Consider the following 24,667-nt stretch of genomic DNA (forward strand, 5'->3'; position numbering starts at 1 on the left):
ATCAGAGATTGATCTAAAGGGATTCTGAAGCAAAATCAGCATGCGACTGCATGTGGTGATATGCTTAATTATTATGAATTAACTCGAGCTCACTTCCCTGAAGAAATATTTTACCACGTAACTTCAAACTTTTATCAAAGGGCGGATTTTTTCTTGGATTTGAATAAAAAAAATGGAAAATAACAGAAAGCTGACACTTTTCTTAATCTTGTAGAGCCATAATTATAATTATTGTTTATAATGTCAGATTTCTACATACAGAAACAAACATTCTTCTTGAACGTAGGGAATGTTTCAAACGAAATTGTTGTTTAAACTCCAAAAATTAGTTTAATAGATTTAATCTTAAAACTGATGTGTGAAAAATACAATGTATTTAAATTAAAATAACAATATTTTTCTTTAAAAAGGCCGACAACGAAGTTACATTTAGTATTCTGAACTTTTAGATAAAACTGCAGAAAATCATCTAGGTTTAACACGCATTTAAATGGTGAAGAACAGAGCAATATCATAAACAAAAATTTTCAGGCAACAGTTTACAGTTTTGACTTGCTATTTTCATTAAAATATGTCCTAATTTTTTTGTTCTAAATACTGTGAATCAACAAGGCAAATATCATGTAAAAAATGACATCTTTCTCTCTGGGTAAGACAAGTCTTGATTTAGCCATTTTCACAGGGCCAAAAGTAACATTAATGTAGATATTTTCCATTTAAAAACAGATGCAGGCAATAATTTCATGGCAGAACTTTTGTTTTCAACAAAAAATTCAACAAATGCTTTCCCAGATTTTCACTGAAAGGACGAGTTAAACTGTAAGGCGTAAGGGTTTGAGTAATAGCAGAATAACCTACGGCATACGCTTCGATTGGATGACAGCATAAGATAAGATAAATGCCAGTTTCCAGTCCCCGTATCAGTTGTTCCAGCTCCCAGTTATGTTCAGAAATTGATTGTTGGGAGTATCTCCGTAGATGTAGATGTAGGTTAAAAGTAAATGCAGGAAGTTGAATTAGAACTGATAGAAAGGTGGCAGCTGCCCAGCAGCTTTGCCTTGCTTTCATATGTATTTACCTTCTTGAAAAAATAACTGAACAAATTCTGCAAGATGATTTCTTTCAATCCACTCTGAAAACTTTCTGTCAGCAACGGCAGCTTTCCTTTCTACCTGAATCATGTAACCTGCTACAAAAATCCCCAACACCACTGTGCCAATAATGACACTTTGCTTGAAATCGTTCTCTGTCATAACGGACATGTGTATGAAACAAATGTACAGATTATGTTATCATGATCGAAATGTTTAAATCATTTAAAAACGAAACAAAACGCAAATTTTAACGATTTTTACTTTTACTTTGAAACCGGAAGTAACTAAGGTAAACAATTGATCAGTGTCAACGGAGTGGTTTTGGTACGACTGAAAACTAAATTATAGTTCGGAAACAAGCATTCAGAGATCAGTGAAAAATGAGTGAGATTTCTTCGAATTTTATGTCATTTACGTATTTACAGAGAACTGCTTTCTACTCCTGCGATCAAAATAGCACTTAATGATTAACCTACATAGACTCGTAGGATATTTATTACAAACGAGTGATATTTTTCGTCGGTAGCATTTGTCATTAGTTTTCACGACATGACTCAACCATTCAGTTGTTTTTCTCCATCTATCTTCCATTAGGATTATTTCTAACCCTTTACATGGACGTAGATAGTAGACACTTCCGTTTTTCAGGTAGAACCAGGGACGCTTTGAGGTCATGTCCTACTCCCCTGTAGTCCAAATAATATTTAGGACGTTTCGGGACAGCGTGATAATTAACTTTTGACTGTCGCTGTCTCCGTCACTTCCAAACTTATTCTGAATATTTCTGTAAGGAAATCCCAACTGAAATCTGTTGGGAATGTTTTCTGGTACATGTACAAAGCTTTTGTAATGATTACATCTCTGGAAATGTATTTATGTTGACATCAAATCATAAACTTGCCTTGCTGACATTTTATGAATGTATATTTTGTGTTTTGTTTCTGCAATTTAGTGAAATCCGCAGTTTGTTGTTTATTGAAACTGGTGTCTGGGTAGATATCTCCTTGCACCTGTCGCATCATATTTTCGAAGGTTTAAGTCTCTAAATTATGAATTAAATTCAACCCATTTGAAGTTTCTACATGAATATTAATTAATGTTTAATTTATTAAAGCAAGTAAGTCTGACCAGTATATTATGCATACATGTGATCTCCCACGCAGGAGGGTCAAAATCCCGATTTTTACCTTGCCTCCTGTCTCCCGACCAAAACCATAATTCTCACGCTTTTCAAAAAAATTCAATTTTTAGATCAGACTTTTTCCTCGCAGCACTTGGTTGATAATTACCGAGGACTGCCAAACATGTTTACACAGTAAATGAAAGCGTTGGGCAGTCCTGACTCCATGAAACTGAATCCTAATGGAAGCCCTGACTTTTTAAAAGTTGTTAAAATACAATATATTTTATCCTTTTAGGTTTTTGAAGTTAAAAGTAGAATAGAAAATAACATAAAATATTGGATTTTGTCTCTTAAGTTATGCATTCGCGTGCTTAATTTATGTCGATAAAAAACCTCCAGTTCTGAGACCCAAACTCCAGCTGAAAAATAGCAAACCTCCAGTTTTGGGATTCTGAACTCATCACATGTATGTATGATGACTTTTTTGGATTTTTTAATGTCTTCGTTTTCCTAACAGTAAAATGCAGATACGGGTAAGGCTTAGTTAGAGGAATGACAACTATAAAATATCAGATCATAAAATAAGTCATCCCGATAAGCCAAAATGAGTAAAGCTAACTCCCCTGCCATAATGTCGGCCAATATTTTAGGTCTTTTGAAAGAAACTGAACATAGATCTTGATCATTAAATATGTTTTGTTACAATAAAGAAGGAGGTGTCAAGCTTTCTATTCTATTCTATTCTTTTCTCCCATAAGAACCCTGATGTGATCTGTTCTGTTTTAGGTAATGAAGTAAATGGCTGATAGATAAAAACTATTACTACACTTAGGTCATGTTTATTTAACTTTTATAAATGTAGTGTCAATTACAAGTATGTTTAACCATTTACTTAGCAGAAAAGTTTTTAAACTGTCTGTTTTATTCATTTCTCCATGATAAAATTTGTCACATGTACTACCGTTTTTACTTGTTAACAATTGCATGATTATCAAGTTTTAATTCAGCCTAGCATTTGTTTACAGGTAAATATTGCTATTTTTGGCAAATAAAAAATGACCAATTTAGTTAATTCATTACACTAATCCTAAGCAAAATGATAACCGGACGTCTAGAAAACCTCTAGAGGACAGACTAGGTGTCCAGTTACCGGCAGGCTAGAACGTAGGCTAGGCATCTGGTTACCAGACGGCTAGACACTTCCAATAAAGAAGTAAAAGACAATGTTCACTATTTCCTTGTCCAAAGAATAGAAAAATCAATCTGAGATTGGTTGGTGTTGTGCAGTCAAATTAACCAACAGAGCAGAGACACGTCAGATGATATAATTTATGGTTATAGCAGATAAATTTGCCTCATAAATTGTGTTCCTCAGTGGCTAAGAGGACCAAGATGCTGGTAGCTATGCTCTTCTTTTCTTGTCATGGCTACGGGTTTGCTTCTGAATGTGAGGGACCTGTTTTTCGTTTTAAATATAATACTTTTAACTGGAAATTATGTCTGACATTAAAAAGAAAGGAAAATATCATACTTGAAAAAGATCACTCACAACGGGAAGTGAACTTGTAATCATCACAAAAAAATTAAGCATAGATACCAGTGCCATAGACGGAGGTGAGTATATCTGTTATAACCATAGATGATGTTGCTTACAAGGTATGTTCCTGTTGAACAAGATCAGCATGATACGATGTGTAACAGAACCTTTGTATGAAAAAGATATTGTATATATATAAAGAAACAAGAGCAACTATTTTCCTCAAATAAAATACCAAAAGTGAGTATTTCCTCTAAAATAAGTGGCAAAAACTTCCTATGCATGAAAAAGAAAATATAACTTGACAGGTCAAAACTTAATCCATGGCTCCATTGTGCTGGGCTTTAAAGTATATAGAAGACACTTCTATAATTGCACAAAGTCATTCCTTTGGTGACCTTGTACTAATATAGCTGATTTATAACCATAGCCCCAAAGAACATATCTGAGCTGTAAAAGCCCGCCCGCTTAGCTCAATAGGTAAGAGCGTTGGTCTACGGATCTCGGGGTCGCGAGTTCGATCCTCGGGCGGGGCGTATGTTCTCCGTGACTATTTGATAAACGACATTGTGTCTGATATCATTAGTCCTCCACCTCTGATTCATGAGGGGAAGTTGGCAGTTACTTGCGGAGAACAGGTTTGTACTGGTACAGAATCCAGGAACACTGGTTAGGTTAACTGCCCGCCGTTACATGACTGAAATACTGTTGAAAAACGGCGTTAAACCCAAAACAAACAAACAAACTGAGCTGTAAAACTGAGGTGAGCAATCTACGGCCGTCATGACCCTTTTGTTTCCAAACAGCTCTTTTAATGTATCGGTCCTGAAAAAAAAACAGACAACAAAGAACTTTTGTTGGAAATGATTGACCACCTCTCATGTGAAATTATTTATAGCAGGTGATGAGGCAATACTGAGAGAAGATGGCAGTAAGGTTGCCATAGGAGCACGTCTGGAATGTGAAGGCTACAGAGCAACCCTGAAATATATAGGACCTGTATCTCCTACTAAAGGTATGATATGTACTACAATCAATAAGCATAGAAAAGTCACTTACCCAGTGTAACATTGTTGATTGATATTATAATGTATCTAAGGTGTTTCTCCTTACAGTGTGTGAGAATAATTCCCAAATTGAATTCTTTAATATTTATGTATAGTCAGGTTAGTACAATGTTTAGGTCAACCTAGAAGGTCAGATAATTGAGCACTTTTTCTAATACAAGTTTGTCATTTCTCATACAAGACTTCCACTTCCCACACTAATGGGATAAATCACAATTACTGCACGTTTGCATTACCCCTACATTAAAATATCATTCATGGAATATATCTTTCCTTTACTGTGAAGTCACTCTACTTTTTATGCCCCCGAAGGGAGGCATATAGTTTTTGAACCGTCTGTCGGTCTGTCCGCAATTTTCGTGTCCGGTCCATATCTTTGTCATCGATGGATGGATTTTCAAATAACTTGGCATGAATGTGTACCACAGTAAGACGACGTGTCGTGCGCAAGACCCAGGTCCGTAGCTCAAAGGTCAAGGTCACACTTAGACATTAAAGGATAGTGCATTGATGGGCGTGTCCGGTCCATATCTTTGTCATCGATGGATGGATTTTCAAATAACTTGGCATGAATGTGTACCACAGTAAGACGACGTGTCGTGCGCAAGACCCAGGTCCGTAGCTCAAAGGTCAAGGTCACACTTAGACATTAAAGGATAGTGCATTGATGGGCGTGTCTGGTCCATATCTTTGTCATCGATGGATGAATTTTCAAATAACTTGGCATGAATGTGTACCACAGTAAGACGACGTGTTGCGCGCAAGACCCAGGTCCGTAGCTCAAAGGTCAAGGTCACACTTAGACATTAAAGGATAGTGCATTGATGGGCGTGTCCGGTCCATATCTTTGTCAACCATGGATGGATTTTCAAATAACTTGGCATGAATGTGTACCACAGTAAGACGACGTGTCGCGCGCAAGACCCAGGTCTGTAGCTCAAAGGTCAAGGTCACACTTAGACGTTAAAGGTCATTTTTCATGATAGTGCATTGATGGGCGTGTCCGGTCCATATCTTTGTCATTCATGCATGGATTTTAAAATAACTACGCATGAATGTGTGGCACAGTAAGACGACATGTCGCGCTCAAGATCCAGCTCCGTAGGTCAAAGGTCCTAAACTCTAACATCAGCCATAACTACTCATTCAAAGTGCCATCGGGGGCATATGTCATCCTATGGAGACAGCTCTTGTTTTATACTTATTTGATGGGTAGACCAAATCGCCAATTTACATGTTTTATTGAAATTCACAATGATAGTAAGTTACGGTAAGTAAAGAAAGCATCTTTTTTTGTGTGTTTAGCACCATTTATCAAAGGTATTTCAGTTATGTTACAGAGGGCAGTTAATCTAATCAGTGTTCTTTGATTCAGAACCCAGGATTAACCTGTTCTCCTCAACTAACTGCCAACTTATCCACACAAGTCAGAGGTGGAGGACAAATAATTTCATTCAGACATGTGTCTTTTATCAAGTCATCATGGAGAACATACATCCTCTGAAGAGGCATTTAAGGATACTGTTTAGTGTAATTTATTAGAAAAAAAATCAGATGAATTTTTTTTTTAAATGTTTTATTTCACAAGGTATATGGCTTGGTGTTGAGTGGGATGATCCAGACAGAGGCAAACATGATGGCACACATGAATGTCATACATACTTCAAAACCAAGTAAGTTTCTGCAAATCTGAGTGTGGTTTAATTAGACAATTATAAAGAAGCTGTCCCTAGTCATGCCTGAATTTACTGAGTAATTTTCAGCTTTAGTCTCCATTTTGTACCTTCACATAAGGAAATATAAAAACATTTTTTTACAGATTCTACAAACATAGTAAAGTAGGAATAAATCTTGAACTTATTTTCAAAAAAGAAGGAAAACTTCTATTTTCGCCTTTTTATTGGCATCTTCATTGCTAAAGTTTTGCATATTTGAATGTAAGCAGGTTTCTCAGCAAATATGAGGTCAAATTCTTTCAAACTCCATACAAGTCTTTGGTAATTTGAAATGACCTCACAGAACAAGTTCCATATCACTAGCCTCATTTGAATGTATTCAAATGTCAATGTTCAGTAGGCTTCATGTTTCTTTCCCATTCATCTTAAACCTGTTCTGCCAGGGATACCATTTCATTGAATTTGCTTGTTTCTATCTCTGTTTTAGACATCCAAAGTCTGGTTCCTTTATCCGCGTAAAGAAAGCAAATTTTGGTGTGCCATTCATGACAGCTGTTAAGGACAGGTATGGTAAAATAGAGGATGAGAATGCTGGAGTGATCACAGAGGAACTATATGTTGTTGATGAGCAGAATCAGCAAACTGTTGTTGAAATGGTCGGAGCTAGAAAAGTCAATGATTTACAAAGGTAAACATAGTATTCTGTCTGTTTCAGTATACGTTTACTATTTAAACAATTAGTACTCCACAAAAACAAGAAGTTTACAAATTGTGGCAAAACTATTTTTTATGTCCTCATAGTCATGCTGAGGTTGTCGTCTGCTGCAGACTTGCAAACTTTTTGGTTTTTAAAAATAATCTTTAGAAAAAATATTATTTTTCCTTTAACTTATTTTGTTGTTTAATAAGGTGAACTGAATTAACATTGTTTCATTTTATCATAGCCTTTTAATGTCTGTTTGTCAATTTATTTTATTTATTGTTTGTTAATTTTTATGCCCCCAAAGTTAGGTATATTAATTTTCAACTGTCCGTCCGTTCCTTCGTTCGTTAGTTCGCCACAACGTTAACTTTTTGCATGAAGGCACTTTACCCGCGAACCACTACAGCCAGGACCTTCAAACTTCATGTGCTGATAGTACTTATTGAGTACACGACCCCTACTGACATTGGGGTCACCAGGTCAAAGGTCAAGGTCACAGGGTCTAATGTTAACTTTTTGCATGAAGGCACTTTACTCGCGAACGTCTGCACCCAGGACCTTCAAACTTCACATGCTGATAGCACTTATTGAGTACACGACCCCTACTGACTTTGGGACCACCAGGTCAAAGGTCAAGGTCACAGGGGCCAATGCTAACTTTTTGCATGAAGGCACTTTACTCGCGAACCACTGCACTCAGGACCTTCAAACTTCACTTGCTGATAGTACTTATTGAGTACACGACACCTACTGACTTTGGGGTCACCAGGTCAAAGGTCAAGGTCACAGGGACCAATGTTAACTTTTTGCATGAAGGCACTTTACTCGCGAACCACTGCACCCGGGACCTTCAAAATTCACATGCTAATAGTACTTATTTAGTACACAACCCTAATTGACTTTGGGGTCACCAGGTCAAAGGTCACCAGGTCGAAGGTCAAGGTGCTGCGGGGGCATTTGTCACCATTAGTGACAGCTCTTGTTGAAAATATGTAGCTATAACACACATATTTAGTAGAAGACAATGCATTTAAGCTTGCAAAGCCTATTTGTAAAACCTTTTAAAGATTACACTACTTGAAGTGAACAGCTGGTGTCAGATTCTGTACCCAAAATCGATACTTGTTTAGGAGCACTTTTAGAATCTGTCCGTAGGTAAAATCTGCATAATTTGCAATGTCCAGTACCTGTATGGTTTAAATAAAGGTAAGGCTTTTAAAATGTATATTTCATAATTGGGGGGCTGCTGCCCCCCACACCCCCCGCATTTTCTAAACCTGGCGAGGAAAATATATGCTACCATATCAATAAATAAAAGAATGCCCAAATAACGAGAATAGCTACGGACAGATTCTAAAGTCTAGCCCTTGTTTATATACTGTGCTTAAATCTGCTGGAATAATTTCCTGTCAGTCAGGAACCATATCAATGTATTGAATAGTGATTAGGAAGTAAAATACTTTGGTTCCCAAATGTTTGTTGTAATTTGAAAATTCTATGGTAATGGATGCCAAATGGGTTGTGTAGATTTGTTTCCTTCAGATGAAAGATTTGGAAGGACAACTAAATGCTGATTAATTTTACTTTCGCTTTAGCAAAGTTGATGCATTGAAAGAAGTTGCTCTGCGAGGCATGTCAGTGTATGGAACACTGGAGTCACATGACCTTTCTGTACTGGTTCCCAGTATTGAAATCTTGGATCTCTCACAGAATCTGATGTCTTCCTGGGCACAAGTGGCAATGATAACAAAACAGCTGAAAAATCTAAACTCATTAAATGTCAGGTAAGGCATAAGTACGAGTTCTAGGTAAACTAGTTACATTTATCTGACTTATAGTCTGTTATACTGTTCAAACTAGCTTAGCTGAAGGCAGGCCTCCCAGTGGGGCCTTTAAACTTTTATTTTGCTGAAAAACCTTTAAAAGCCTTTAATTTACACATTGAACCTTTATTTTCCCAATAAGCAGTTGTAGCGATTACAGTTGTTTGGAAAATGGAAAGAGGACTGAATTAACTAACATTTCTCAGCAACTGGACTGGAGGAGTAAGGGAAATATAATGAGTGTGTTTCTTAGTTTTGATTTTTTCAGGATGCTGTAGTCTTTCCTATACCATTGTTTGTGTCCATGGTGTCTGGTGCAAACATTAGATTTTGTCTGACAGCTAATAGGGATCAACAATGGTCTGGGAAAGATGCAGTATTCCTCTGACATGAGATAGTGTTTAGGCATTGGAACTAAAAATATAAACTGCAAGTAAGCACTACTTATTTTAGATGCATATGTAGTTAACTGCATCAAAGTTCACAATCTGGAAAAATAATGGCAGGGTCATTTTCTGAAAAAGAGTTATTTGAGCCGAAAAAAATGTTCCTGGATAAAAATAGAGGCAACTGTGCTTTTTGCTAAGGTGACAAGGTACTTTCCATCTCCTTCACTATGCAAGACTTAGCTCACCTGAGTCTGTCCATCAACCGTCCATCTGTTGTCCACACTTTTCTTCAAATGACATTTCCTCTGAAATCATGTGGTTGAAGTTGATGAAACTTTGCTTGGATGTTCCATACATCAGATTTGGTCCGCTTCCAAAGTTGTTTAGAGAATTACCGCTCATGCAGAAATCTGGTAGCTGTGGCAACCAAAATATAAAACTTCCAAAATCTTTTCCCAGAAGCCATTTGCCCAGTTTTGAAATAGATTCACAGAAATGTTCCTTTGGTGACTCTCTACCAAGTTTTTCCAGTTCTTCCAATATGGTGAAAAAATGTGGCCATCATGGGGGCTGGTCATTTTTTCATAATATGTAGATAATGGGAACTTTAAAATTCTTCTTGTCAGAAACTGCTGGCCAGAGTTTTAAATAATTTCACAAATGTTTCTTTGGTGGCCCTCTACCAAGGTTATTCAAATTTTTCAAAAAACAATGCAGTCAGAGGATGTGGTCACTTTTCACTATATATATATTCTTCTTGTCAGAAACTGTAAGACTTAGCTCGAAAAAATTTCACACAAAAGTACCTTGGCTATTGTTCAGACTATTTCAGTTCGTCAAAAAGAATGGCCACCAGGGAGGATTGGTTAGTTTTTTTTTCCTATATACATATAATAAGAACTTACATAACCCTTTACAAAGATTTTTCAAATTAACCAGATTTGTAAAAAGCATTGCCACAAGATGGAGTTGTCTCTTTACCTTTAGTATATGTAGTATAAAATTCAAAAATATCAGAAACTGCTGGCCTGATGTTGAAATAATTTCACATAAATGTATCTTGGGTGCTCGTTTATCATGACTGTTCAATGTTTTCTGACTCTTTATATAACATGGTAGCTAGAGCTGCAATATAAAAATCACCAAACGAAATTTCTTAAACCACTTTATGTCCAACTTTAAGATAATTTCATACAAATGTTCCTTTGTTGACCTTCTTAAATCATTTAAACCAACTTGAAATGTTGAAAAAGCAAGGCTGAATATGCATGCCAGTTTTCACAGTATTTTGGCAGAACTTTTCTTAGATGACTCATTACCAAAATTGTTAATAACTGTTTGATCTGTGAAACTCACGTCCATGGCCATTATGGAAAAAGCATGCGTAATTACTGCAGACAGATTTGGGTATAGCTTTAATTGGTCAGTGATCAGCAATTTCAAAACAAAAAATAGGTAAAGGTCAAATCAAGAAATGCCCTGGGGAAATTGTGACATTTTCTTTAGTGAAATTTGTAGTATGAGACAGATGTCTAGAAATACGAAAAAGTCAAAGAAAACAATTTGAGGACTATTAGATGCTCGACAGTGTTATTCTTTTTTGCAGATAACATAGATAGATTACATTTCCATTGCATTGAAATGCCTCGGATAGGATTAAGGTTGACAGACATTGTTCACTTACCAATTTACTTTCTGTAAAGAAATTATTTTCCTTGGGTGAAGAAGTTTAATACTATTGAAGACAAAAGGTTTAAATTTTTCAGAAAATGCAATTGTCATTGCAGCAGAGAACTTGAATAAGATCAGAGATTTAACCTTTATTTTTGCCAAAAGGTGCCTGAGATAACCTTTATTATACCCCCACCAAACATGTTTGGAGCGAGGTATATAGGAGTCAGTTTTGTCGCGTCGTGTCCTGTCGCGTCCCGAAATCTATTATCTCAGTTATTACTAAATGGATTTGATTCAAACTTAAAATAGATGTTCCACCTTATCACCCACATCATGTGACACAGGTGCATAACTCTGACACCAAGTTTTCATGAATTATGTCCCCTTTTTACTTTAAATTTAAGGTTGATTTTGATGTATTTTCACTATATCTCAGTTATTACAAAATGGATTTGATTCAAACTTAAAATAGATGTTCCACCTTATCACCCACATCATGTGACACAAGGTGCATAACTCTGACACTAATTTTTAGCTCACCTGTCACAAAGTGACAAGGTGAGCTTTTGTGATCGCGTGGTGTCCGTCGTCTGTGCGTGCGTCCGTAAACTTTTGCTTGTGACCACTCTAGAGGTCACATTTTTCATGGGATCTTATGAAAGTTGGTCAGAATGTTTATCTTGATTATATCTAGGTCAAGTTCGAAACTGGGTCAGTGCCATCAAAAACTAGGTCAGTAGGTCTAAAAATAGAAAAACCTTGTGACCTCTCTAGAGGCCATATATTTCACAAGATCTTCATGAAAATTGGTCAGAATGTTCACCTTGATGATATCTAGGTCAAGTTCAAAACTGGGTCATGTGCCATCAAAAACTAGGTCAGTAGGTCTAAAAATAGAAAACCCTTGTGACCTCTCTAGATGCCATATATTTCACAATATCTTAATGAAAATTGGTCAGAATGTTCACCTTGATAATATCTAGGTCAAGTTCCAAACTGGGTCACGTGCGGTCAAAAACTAGGTCAGTAGGTCTAAAAATAGAAAAACCTTGTGACCTCTCTTAGAGGCCATATATTTCATGAGATCTTCATGAAAATTGGTCAGAATGTTCACCTTGATGATATCTAGGTCAAGTTCGAAAGTGGGTCATGTGCCTTCAAAAACTAGGTCAGTAGGTCAAATAATAGAAAAACCTTGTGACCTCTCTAGAGGCCATATTTTTCATTGGATCTGTATGAAAGTTGGTCTGAATGTTCATCTTGATGATATCTAGGTCAAGTTCGAAAGTAGGTCATCTGCTGTCAAAAACTAGGTCAGTAGGTCAAATAATAGAAAAACCTTGCGACCTCTCTACAGGCCATATTTTTTATGGGATCTGTATGAAAATTGGTCTGAATGTTCATCTTGATGATATCTAGGTCAAGTTCGAAACAGGGTCATGTGCGGTCAAAAACTACGTCAGTAGGTCTGAAAATAGAAAAACCTTGTGACCTCTCTAGAGGCCATACTTGTGAATGGATCTCCATAAAAATTGGTCAGAATGTTCACCTTGATGATTTCTAGGTCAAGTTTGAAAATGGGTCACGTGCCTTAAAAAACTAGGTCAGTAGGTCAAATAATAGAAAAACCTTGTGACCTCTCTAAAGGCCATATTTTTTATGGGATCTGTATGAAAATTGGTCTGAATGTTCATCTTGATGATATCTAGGTCAAGTTCGAAACAGGGTCATGTGCGGTCAAAAACTACGTCAGTAGGTCTGAAAATAGAAAAACCTTGTGACCTCTCTAGAGGCCATACTTGTGAATGGATCTCCATAAAAATTGGTCAGAATGTTCACCTTGATGATTTCTATGTCAAGTTTGAAAATGGGTCACGTGCCTTAAAAAACTAGGTCAGTAGGTCAAATAATAAAAAAATCTTGTGACCATACTTTTCATGGGATCTGTATGAAAGTTGGTCTGAATGTTCATCTTGATGATATCTAGGTCAAATTTGAAAGTGGGTCAACTGCGGTCAAAAACTAGGTCAGTAGGTCTAAAATTATTAAAATCTTTTGACCTCTCGAGGCCATATTTTTCAATGGATCTTCATGAAAATTGGTCAGAATGTTCACCTTGATGATATCTAGGTCAGTGTCGAAACTGGGTCACGTGCGGTCAAAAACTAGGCCAGTAGGTATAAAAATAGAAAAACCTTGTGACCTCTCTAGAGGCCATATTTTTCATGAGATTTTCATGAAAATTAGTGAGAATGTTCACCTTGATGATATCTAGGTCAAGTTCAAAACAGGGTCACGTACCTTCGAAAATTAGGTCAATAGGTCAAATAATAGAAAAACCTTGTGACCTCTCTAGAGACCATATTTTTCAATGGATCTTCATGAAAATTGGTCAGAATTTTTATCTTGATAATATCTAGGTCAAGTTCAAAACTGGGTCACTTGAGCTCAAAAACTAGGTCACTATGTCAATTAAAAGAAAAAACGACATCTTACTCAAAACTGGGTCATGTGGGAAGAGGTGAGCGATTCAGGACCATCATGCTCCTCTTGTTTATTATCAGTCCTATGTAATAAGTAAATACATTTTTCTGTGGAAACATGGGTTGGTAAGACACTTTTTATGCCCCCGAAGGGAGGCATATAGTTTTTGAACCGTCTGTCCGTCTGTCGGTCTGTCAGTCTGTCCGTCTGTCAGTCTGTCGGTCTGTCAGTCTGTCCGCATTTCGTGTCGTCATATCTGTCAGGAGGATTTTCAATATGCTGAATTGTCCACGTAAACCTGTCGCGCGCAAACGCGTGCTCAAGTCAGGTCCACTGCTTAATGTGCATTGGGGCGTGTCCGGTCATATCTTTGTCATCGATGGATGATTTTCAAATAACTTGGCATGAATGTGAACACAGTAAGACGACGGTGCGCGAAGACCCATCCGTAGCTCAAGGTCAGGTCACACTGACATAAAGATGCATTGATGATGTGCCATATCTTGTCATCGATGTGATTTTCAATAACTGGCATGAATGTACACATAAGACGCGTGTCGCGCAAACAGTCGTAGTTCAAGTCAGTCACCTTAGACTAAGATAGTGCATTGATGGTGTACGGTCCATATTTTGTCATGATGATGGTTCAATATGCATGAGGTACCAGTAAGCGATGCGCCAGACCAGTCCGTGCTCAAGTCAATCGACTTGGTTAAAGTCATTTCATGATAGTGTGAGGGCGTCGTCCATTTTCATTATCATGGATTTAAAATAACTACGCATGAATGTGTGACACAATAAGACGACGTGTCGCGCGCAAGACCCAGCTCCATAGGTCAAAGGTCCTAAACTCTAACATCGGCCATAACTACTCATTCAAAGTGCCATCGGGGGCATATGTCATCCTATGGAGACAGCTCTTGTTTGTATTCACTTTTAGTGTATCTCTAATATTAGAGATTTTTTATATTTACCTCATCCCTCATCAAGGGCACATAATTATACTAGTATTACTTATATGTGGAAGCCCAGGATGAAGTACTCCAAAGACGAGTAAACTTCTTTTTAAGTATTAAGCTTTTTAGACATTTTTATATTATTCTAAGTATTTTTAAGATTACTTATGGTTGCCATTCCTCTGTGACAAGACCGTATGGTGGGGGTATGAGTCACTTCTGTGACAGTTCTAGTTTTTACAAAAACAACCTTTAGAAAAAAACTTTATTTTCATGACATCCTGCTGGGAGGCCTGTAAAGGTAAATCAATTCTGGCAATTCAAATGGGGCCTCCCTAGCTTTGCTGACTGGGAATTGACTTGTGTACCGTTTGTTTTGCAAGTTTGGGTACCTTCAGTGTTATACTATTTTGGTATATTTAACATATATTAGAATAACTTTCAATTTAAGATGAAATATTTCAACTATGACTACTTTTACTAAGGATGCTCCAGGTTCACTGATACTCTGTAAGTATATTCTTACCTATGAGTTGACTTACTGGTATTTTTTTCTCAAAAATGATACATGATTTTAGGCCAATATTCAGATCTGCACACTACATTAATTGTACTATCAAGCATTTTTTTAAAAACTTTTTAATAATCATATGAAGGCACTGTCACAAAGCAGTCAAGTTTTGCTCAGGGAAGATAACTTGAATATTTCACTTGAAATGTATCAGAGCATACTAGATTCAAAATAAAGTTAAAATTCCATATTCTTACAAGTAATGTTAACATTTGTGTTTTACAGTGAGAATAATTTAGAGCTACCACCGGATCCTAAACTTTTGCTGTCCAGTTTCTCCCACATTAAAGTGCTATTTTTAAACAGAACAGGTTATTCTTGGCAACAGGTATTGATTTATACTGTAATTTTTAAATCATTAAATTTTAATTATTATTATTTTTTGTCGGAAGCTGGCAGCTATAGTAAATAATCTCTAGGATGCAGGTAGAATCTTACAGTTGCAATGTTCCCTAACTAATCTTGTTGTAGAAGAAATACAAATTACAGAATATTTGTAAGCTGTATTTTGATGTGCTCATAGTACCCATTATGTAAAATAATCCATTTGATATAAATTGGTATCAGAAGGCCCTTTAGCTGCTACAGTCTTGCATCTAACAATGTATATGATTTTTGGCTACCTAGTATTAAAAGAAAAACAGTTTTACAACTGGAGAAAATAACTTTTAAGTATACCCTTTTCCCTACCGATATTTCATTTTTTGATAATTTTGCTGTCTGCATCAAAAATTTTGAAAACAACTTAATCTTTGTCAGAGTTGATAGGAAATGACCTAACTAACAAAATGAGTGCACACACATAACATGTTTTGTTCAAAATAAGAATGGTATAATCATTTTTCATATATTTCTGCTTTCGGTTTCGGCTTTAACATAGTGCTGAAGTATAACGCAGGAATATAAAAATGATAAACAAGTGTTCATTGATGTGTGAACTTCTCAGCTACACCAAATTGCTTGAAATAATAGATATTGGAATGTTATATATGTGTCATTTATATATAAAGAGAAATTGTTTACTAACATGTTTCAGATCATTTGGCATTACATTTTTCATGCCCATATTGTCTTCTTTTTACATAGTATGTATTACACATTTATAAAGTCTGCTGAGTTTCAATGAACCCTGAAACATCAATATTTTTCCATACTGACGTTCAAATTTCATATCGGGTGTATGATGTCATTTGCGTTAAAACTTTCTTTAACGTCGATATTTTCAATTTTACTCATGCTAAAGAACACATTTATATCATTTATATTACAATTATTATCGTAGATGCATAGTTAATAAAAAGATAATTAGATTTGAATCAAGAAATATGCACTTGTTCTTTCATGGAATAATATTGCGCGACTTCAGGAGCACAATATTTCCACTGCAGAACTTGTGCATATTTCTCGATACAAATATAATAATCTGGAAAAATAATGCTTTCATGCAGACCCATAATTTAGTGCCAGGAATGCATCTCTCTCCTCTTTAGATCTTATACAGTATTACACACTTTTTACTTGCATTTTATTACATGACATGAGAAATTAATTTTCAGTTATGTTTTTAAATTTTCAACTTATTAGCCCAGGAAACATGTGTTGAATATTGACTCTTTTATATATCACAGACGATGGATCCATTATTTGTTTAAGGTGTCATGTAATAATTCAGTATGTTTTACTATGAAATAATTTGTGCAAATGTATGTAAATCTACCATATGTTAATGGTTTCTTAATGTCTCATCTTACAGATATGAGAAGGTATTTTATTATATTTAAATACATGTATCTGACACACTATTTCTGCTTTCAGATTTTACAGTGTTGTGATATGTTCCCAAACCTAGAACAGATACATGCCTGCTTCAACTGTATAGAAAAGCTCTCCAGTGTTGAAGGTAGAATACAAAATGTGAGACTGGTTAACTTAGAATCCAATAAAATTTCAGACTGGTCACAGTATTTACAGCTCGGACACTTGCCTAAGTAAGTATTGAGAAATGTAGTGACAATACAGTGTTCATATTGCAACTAAATGTTCAGTATAGAGTGCTTTGTTCTTTCTGCTAAGAAACTGTGAACCCTCTGGTGTTGAAGTTCATCATTTGTCATTTTAATTCATCTTGGTGTAACAGACTCATAATATTCAATGATACATATCTTATCTCTAAATGAAGAAACTGTTACAAAAATGTAATTATTAGTGATCTTGAAGGTGAATAGTCAAGATTTTCATATTGATCTGCAATGGAATCTTTCATTCATATACACATTATGTAAGGACAAATTCTTTTTAGAAAAAATGACATGAATGAGATGCCCAAAACTTTTCTTCAGGATTAGCTTTTATAATTTACTAAATTTTAAATCTTAAATAACTGTCATGTAATAATTTAGAATGTTTATATGTATGTAAATCTACCATATGGTTTCTTAATGTTTCATCTTGAAAATATGATAAGGTATTTTATTATATTTAATTAAATACATGTATCTGGCACACTATTTCAGACCCACTATTTCTGCATTCAGACTTTGCTGGAAACTAATCTCTTTCAAAGCAAAATTTCTGCTATTTTAGTTACAGTAAACCTCGCTTATAAGGAACAGCTTGGGACCTCTAAAATTTTTCCTTATAACCGAGGTTCCTTATATCCGTATAGCGAACTTGTTCCTTGTAACCGAGGTTTGTATAACGAACACAATTTGTATAGCGAACATTATTTGACTGACGTTTGAAAAGGACTATGTGTTCACACTCCGGGCCGACCATAAATCTGTATGTGAGATTGTTGCGAGTCTGGTACCGGTCCTTTTCTGGAGAGAGGGTAAGGTAAACTGCATGCATGTATATGACCGAAAAAGTGTAGAAACACGGCCTTTAACCTAAACTAAGCCAAAACGTACGTTGGTAAGAATGACCGTAGTTTTTGTTTATTTTTTGTCGGTTATTTCGATCTTTTTTAAAGAGCGCTACATTATTACTATAAGATATGTTGCATTTACGCCCCTTACCTTGCTCTTCTGCATGTTATGTGAATAGGCATCAACAGTTATATCAAATAAATGTTCAATTTTCTATTTTGCAGACACTAGACAGCGGCGTCTTACATAAGGATTGAAGTGCAAATTATACCTATAATTTTGCTATTGTCTATTTTAGCACCTGCTTTAATTTTTACAATTGGAAATTAGGTAAACTGAACTGTTTGCCATTGTTAATCATGCGTAATTAGCACATTTATTAGGATATTTTCATCGTGACGAAACTAGACTAATTATGACCAATATTATATCCCAAGTCTGCTATCGTGTAGTATTTGATAAATGTTAATGATGATATTATACCGGTATATATTTTTCTTTTTATTGTATCCTTGAATTAACAAACTAAAGATCATAGACATGAAATCATTTGTTTTTATTCAAGTGCATGAAAACGCGGGAAAGTGCCGAGATTACTCATCAGCGATTCTCCTGTTTATTTCCGATTTTCAATATTTTTTATTCTTTATGTCTATTCGCTATAACCGAGGGGTTTTCCACTGAATTCCATACTTTGGGACTGGAAAAAGTGTTCTTTATAACCGAGTGTTCCTTATAACCGAGTTCCCTATAACCGAGGATTTTAACATTGAACAAAGAAGGAATTAGATCGGGGAATTGAAAACTGTTCCTTATAACCGTGTGTTCCTTATATCTGAGTTCCTTATAAGTGAGGTTTACTGTATTAAATCTGTTTTAATTTATAAAGTCTCTGAGGTTTGAGATAACAAGCAAAGTACAATGTAACAGCTTATCACAATAATGTATATTGTATTTAGAGAACTGATCATGGACTGATATTTCCAGGTTAGAGACATTGATAGCAAGTGACAATGGTATAACTGCAATACAGTTTCCTAGCAACAGTTCTTTAGCAACAGACATGTTCACACAGCTTCACACATTGACTCTAAATAATAACGGCATTAGTGAGGTTTGTGAAATTAGACAAGTTTTCATTTAATCTTATTTTATTGCATTCTTGTTACATCCATACATCAGTCATACAGTGAAAAAGCAATTGGTTGTGTTCGTATGTTTTATAGCGTTACTAGACAACATTTAACATACCATGAAAGTTTGACAATGCAATAAAGATAGAGTTTTTTCTGCTGAATTTTTTTCATTCATATGATCAACTGGCAAACTTTTCATGGAATTGATATAATACTCTTGGTTGATAGTTGATATACAACAAAAATGTTATGGCATTATTTTTAAGAAAACTGAATGTCATAAATTAATATAGCAGATATTTCTTCTGCCTCTTGTAAATGTAGTAACATTACTTTTCAGTGGAACAGTATTAATGAATTAAACAAACTGGCTCGATTGGAAGAATTACGTTTGAAATCTAATGCCATTCTGGACTTGGCTACACCTCAGACTGTTCGACAACTCCTCATTGCAAAATTAAAACATGCAAAGCTTATAAATAGAACTGAGGTAAATAGTATACAAGTTTAGAACAGAACTGAGGTAATTATGTGCAACAGCTAGGAGCAGAACCAAGGTAACTTGGGGCAGAATAGAACAAAATAGTGTAACAGCTAGAAACAGAACAAAAGTAAATTGGTTTACAGCTAGGAACAGAACTGAAGTAAAGTGTAACAGCTAGGAACAAAACAGGGATAAATAGTGTAACAGATAGGAACAGAACTTAAATTGTGTAACAGCTAGGAACAAAACTGGGGAAAATAATGTTAAGCTAAGAACAAAACAGATGTAAATAGTGTAAAAGTTAGGAACAGAATTTGGGTAAATAGTGTAACAGCCAGGAACAAAACTTGGATAAATAATGTTAAGCTAAGAACAGAACAGATGTAGTGTAACAGGAACAGAACTGGGGTAAAGTGTAACAGCTTGGAAATGGGCAAATAGTGTAACAGCTAGGAGCAAAATTGGGGTAAATTGTGTAACAGCTAGGAACAAAACTGGGGTAAATAATATAACAGCTAGGAACAGAACAGATGTAAACAGTGTAACAGTTATCAGCAGAATGGGGGTAAAAAGTGTAACAGCTAGGAACAGAACTTGAGTAAATAGTGTAACAGCTAGGAGCAAAACTGGGGTAAATAGTGTAACAGCTAGGAACAGATGCAAATAGTGTAACAGCTAGGAATAGAACTGAGGTAAATACTGTAACGGGTAGGAACAGAACTGAGATAAATAGTGTAACAGCTAGGAACAGAACTGAGGTAGGAATATAAGATATAGAGATAATTGTTCATAGACCTGAGATAAATACTGTAAAAGGGGAGTCACAATATTGTGAACATTCCAGGAAAGACAGTTTGGCAAAACAGAGTAGACACAAATAACTGAATGGTAACACACGTAAAAAAGGATGTATTAATTTTTAAGTATCAGGCCATATGCTTTCTCCTTGACTTTGATGTGCCTCAGACAGTTTTTGAAGTATATAGTGTGCATGGTAATATAATATTTTTCATTTGTGCATAAAATCTCTTGTTGGTTTTAGTTTAAGGATATTTACTCCCCTGTGTTTTAATGTTTTAGGGTATTACTTTAACAATGATGATCTGTTATCACACTGTTAAAATATTTGTGTTTTGTTACTGTTTTAAGGTAACTTCAGAAGAAAGAAAAGGTGCAGAAATAGATTATCTGAAGAGGTTTGGTCCAGAGTGGGTGAAGTCAGGGGGTAGTCAGGATGTTAACAGGAATAAACCATCTGCTGAATTCCTGAAAAATCATCCTCGCTTCCAAGATCTTGTGCAGAGTATGATACTAAGTATTTTTTTATGTTTATTATGTTTCCCCCCCATACATGGGGGAGACATATTATTTTTGCCTCCATCTGTCTGTCTGTCTGTCTATCTGCATTAAGCTTGTCCGCCTTTCACAGGTCAAACTGCTGGCCAGATTTCGACGAAACTTCACAGGAGTGATCAGTACCAAACCTAGTTGTGCATGTCGCCAGCACGTTCCGCTTCGCTGCACAAATTAGCCGCCAGAGCTAAAAATAGAAAAATCTTGTCCGGCTTTCGCAGGTTAAACTGCTGGCTGGATTTCGACGAAACTTCACAGGAGTGATCAGTACCAAACCTAGTTGTGCATATCGCCAGCACGTTGTGCTTCGCTGCACAAAATGGCCACCACAGCTAAAAATAGAAAAATCTTGTCCAGCTTTCACAGGTCAAACTGCTGGACAGATTTCGACGAAACTTCACAGGAATGATCAGTACCAAGCCTAGTTGTGCATATCGCTGACACGTTCCGCTTCATTGCACAAAATGGCTGCCAGAGCTAAAGGTATAACATAGTGGGGAGACATATGTTTTTGTGACTAAAACACCTTCTAGTTTGAGTTATCTTGTTTTGTGTGTTTTCACCATATGGTATGAAGTATTTAGCTTGACTATACCAAGTATATGGAAACCTATTTTGGTGTTGGTGTCCAAGTCCACAGCAACAAAATAACAGGTCAAAAGGTAAAGTTCGCTGACTGAATCATTTGCCTTTGCGGCGTTGAGCCCATCTTGGATCGTCTTTGAGAAAGCCATCCAGCTGGCTTGCGGAAAGTCTGTGGTTCTACCCAGGTGCCTGTTTTTACTTAAAAGCAATGCCCTGAGGGGCACCTTGGGTCTTCCTTCATCCTTCAAAGCATGACCTGAACTGTTTCAGATTGCCATAAAATTTAACAAACAAACAAAACACTTCCTATTTGCAGTATGGGGAGCACCAGAAGACTCGGAGATGCAGCAACAATCCACTTCACTGAAGAACAGTCTGATTAGTATCCTTATCATACATTCCTTATCATTCATTCCTTGTTTCTATGATTTATTTTTTTCTGTTTTGATTTTACTGTATAATTTGACAGAAGTAACATTAGCTGCAAATCAACGTGTTTCTCCTGTCCTAGCATATATTTCATATTAAAATCAACCTCTGATAGTGACATTTAGGCTTGTATTCATCAACACTTTATAGGTGCTCTTTTAGGCCCCTACTGATGTTTCACTATAATAGTGGACTTACGGTTTGCACAATATTTTTTTCATGAAACTTGTCTCTTGAACAGCTGGCAATACGGCAAATATGCACATCCTTTTATTTTGTAGCTATGGCAAAAAATGTGGTTGCTTCGGCAGCTAATAGTCCAAAAATGACAAAAAGATGGATTCTATGATAATTTTAGAAGTACAACAGATTTTTTCATGAAATATGGTAAAATGGTAGAAGGCAATGTGGAGAGCATGCACATTGTTTTATTTTCTCCATCCGTCTTTTCATTAACCCGTCTGTATGTCCTGTCAGTCACAAATGGAGTTTTTGTCCACAATATTTTTTCGTAAATATTGATATATTCTTGCATACCAGACTGGGATTTCTGGTGATTTCACCGGTGCTGGAAAACTCCATCTTACACCCAGGGGTGTAAGATGATTCTCGTGCTGTAAATGACGTAAAACGAACTACATATGTACAGAAGATTTGTGTAGTAATAATAATGTTTTACGTAAAATGGGATAAAAATGAAATACCTTGATAGTTTCTCTTTGTTCCTTATACAGGGGTGTAAAATTCTTTTTCACACCACTCGCCCTGCAGGACTAGTAGCTAGTAAAATCTACTCGCCCTCAGTGGACAGTCACTCGCCCTAATATTTTAATACTGTCATGTTTTATGGAAGGAGTATTATATACAACAAGAAAATTTCAAACATAACACATAGCTCGTACACTACGTTTCCTTTTTATTAGCTCACCTGTCACAAAGTGACAAGGTGAGCTTTTGTGATCGCGCGTCCGTCGTCCGTCCGTGCGTCCGTAAACTTTTGCTTGTGACCACTCTAGAGGTCACATTTTTCATGGGATCTTTATGAAAGTTGGTCAGAATGTTCATCTTGATGATATCTAGGTCAGGTTCGAAACTGGGTCACATGCCGTCAAAAACTAGGTCAGTAGGTCTAAAAATAGAAAAACCTTGTGACCTCTCTAGAGGCCATATATTTCATAAGATCTTCATGAAAATTAGTCAGAATGTTCACCTTGATGATATCTAGGTCAAGTTCGAAACTGGGTCACGTGGGTTTAAAAACTAGGTCAGTAGGTCTAAAAATAGAAAAACCTTGTGACCTCTCTAGAGGCCATATTTTTCATGAGATCTTCATGAATATTGGTCAGAATGTTTACCTTGATGATTTCTAGGTCAAGTTCGAAACTGGGTCACGTAGGGTCAAAAACTAGGTCAGTAGGTCTAAAAATAGAAAAACCTTGTGACCTCTCTAGAGGCCATATTTCTCAATCGATCTTCATGAAAATTGGTCAGAATGTTCACCTTGATGATATCTAGGTCAAGTTCGAAACTGGGTCACGTGGGTTCAAAAACTAGGTCAGTAGGTCTAAAAATAGAAAAACCTTGTGACCTCTCTAGAGGCCATATTTTTCATGAGATCTTCATGAATATTGGTCAGAATGTTCACCTTGATGATATCTAGGTCAAGTTCGAAACTGGGTCACGTAGGGTCAAAAACTAGGTCAGTAGGTCTAAAAATAGAAAAACCTTGTGACCTCTCTAGAGGCCATATTTCTCAATCGATCTTCATGAAAATTGGTCAGAATGTTCACCTTGATGATATCTAGGTCAAGTTCGAAACTGGGTCACGTGGGGTTAAAAACTAGGTCAGTAGATCTAAAAATAGAAAAACCTTGTGACCTCTCTAGAGGCCATATTTTTCAATGGATCTTCATGAATATTGGTCAGAATGTTCACCTTAATGATATCTAGGTCAAGTTCGAAACTGGGTCATGTGGGGTCAAAAACTAGGTCAGTAGATCTAAAAATAGAAAAACCTTGTGACCTGTCTAGAGGCCATATTTTTCAATGGATCTTCATGAAAATTGGTCAGAATGTTCAGCTTGATGATATCAAGGTCAAGTTCGAAACTTGGTCACGTGCGGTCAAAAACTAGGTCAGTAGGTCTAAAAATAGAAAACCTTGTGACCTCTCTAGAGGCGATATTTTTCAATGGATCTTCATGAAAATTGGTCAGAGTGTTTACCTTGAAGATATCTAGGTCAAGTTCGAAACTGGGTCACGTGGGGTTGAAAACTAGGTCAGTAGATCTAAAAATAGAAAAACCTTGTGACCTCTCTAGAGGCCATATTTTTCATGAGATCTTCATGATTATTGGTCAGAATGTTCACCTTGATGATATCTAAGTCAAGTTCGAAACTGGGTCATGTGGGGTTAAAAACTAGGTCAGTAGGTCTAAAAGTAGAAGAAACCTTGTGACCTCTCTAGAGGCCATATTTCTCAACGGATCTTCATGAAAATTGGTGAGAATGTTCAGCTTGATGATATCTAGGTCAGGTTTGTAACTGGGTCATGTGCGGTCAAAAACTAGGTCAGTAGGTCGAAAAATAGAAAAACCTTGTGACCTCTCTAGAGGCCATATTTTTCACAAGATCTTCATGAAAATTGATGAGAATGTTCACCTTGATGATATCTAGGTCAAGTTTAAAAGTGGGTCACGTGCCTTCAAAAACTAGGC

General features: G+C 36.1%; 3 protein-coding genes across 4 annotated transcripts in view; 2 read left to right on the forward strand and 1 right to left on the reverse strand.

The window, feature by feature from the left end:
* LOC128548070 (uncharacterized) overlaps window positions 1–1,404 on the reverse strand; it is a 50,650-nt gene extending 49,246 nt beyond the window's left edge. Inside the window, exon 1 of the mRNA XM_053522450.1 lies at window positions 1,079–1,404. Within this exon, the coding sequence (XP_053378425.1) occupies window positions 1,079–1,262 (184 nt within the window). The 5' untranslated portion in view covers window positions 1,263–1,404. The remainder of the gene's footprint in view (window positions 1–1,078) is intronic.
* The window catches only part of LOC123545048 (uncharacterized), a 550,315-nt gene extending 537,734 nt beyond the window's left edge, over window positions 1–12,581 (forward strand). Inside the window, exon 11 of the transcript XR_008370329.1 lies at window positions 11,781–12,581. The gene's annotated coding sequence lies outside the window, so the exon portion shown is untranslated. The remainder of the gene's footprint in view (window positions 1–11,780) is intronic.
* LOC123545036 (tubulin-specific chaperone E-like) overlaps window positions 1,431–24,667 on the forward strand; it is a 39,887-nt gene continuing 16,650 nt past the window's right edge. The window contains exons 1-11 of one of the 2 annotated variants that reach the window (XM_045331276.2): window positions 1,431–1,478; window positions 4,656–4,769; window positions 6,410–6,494; window positions 6,985–7,185; window positions 8,796–8,984; window positions 15,323–15,425; window positions 16,913–17,085; window positions 18,952–19,078; window positions 19,441–19,590; window positions 20,734–20,887; window positions 21,839–21,904. In XM_045331276.2, the coding sequence (XP_045187211.2) occupies window positions 1,475–1,478; window positions 4,656–4,769; window positions 6,410–6,494; window positions 6,985–7,185; window positions 8,796–8,984; window positions 15,323–15,425; window positions 16,913–17,085; window positions 18,952–19,078; window positions 19,441–19,590; window positions 20,734–20,887; window positions 21,839–21,904 (1,366 nt within the window). In that variant the 5' untranslated portion in view covers window positions 1,431–1,474. Of the gene's footprint in view, window positions 1,479–4,652; window positions 4,770–6,409; window positions 6,495–6,984; window positions 7,186–8,795; window positions 8,985–15,322; window positions 15,426–16,912; window positions 17,086–18,951; window positions 19,079–19,440; window positions 19,591–20,733; window positions 20,888–21,838; window positions 21,905–24,667 lie in introns of both variants that reach the window. The other variant, XM_045331275.2, reaches the window with a different exon arrangement.

Source organism: Mercenaria mercenaria, chromosome 1 (genome assembly GCF_021730395.1).
Source record: "Mercenaria mercenaria strain notata chromosome 1, MADL_Memer_1, whole genome shotgun sequence".
Lineage (NCBI taxonomy): Eukaryota > Metazoa > Mollusca > Bivalvia > Venerida > Veneridae > Mercenaria > Mercenaria mercenaria.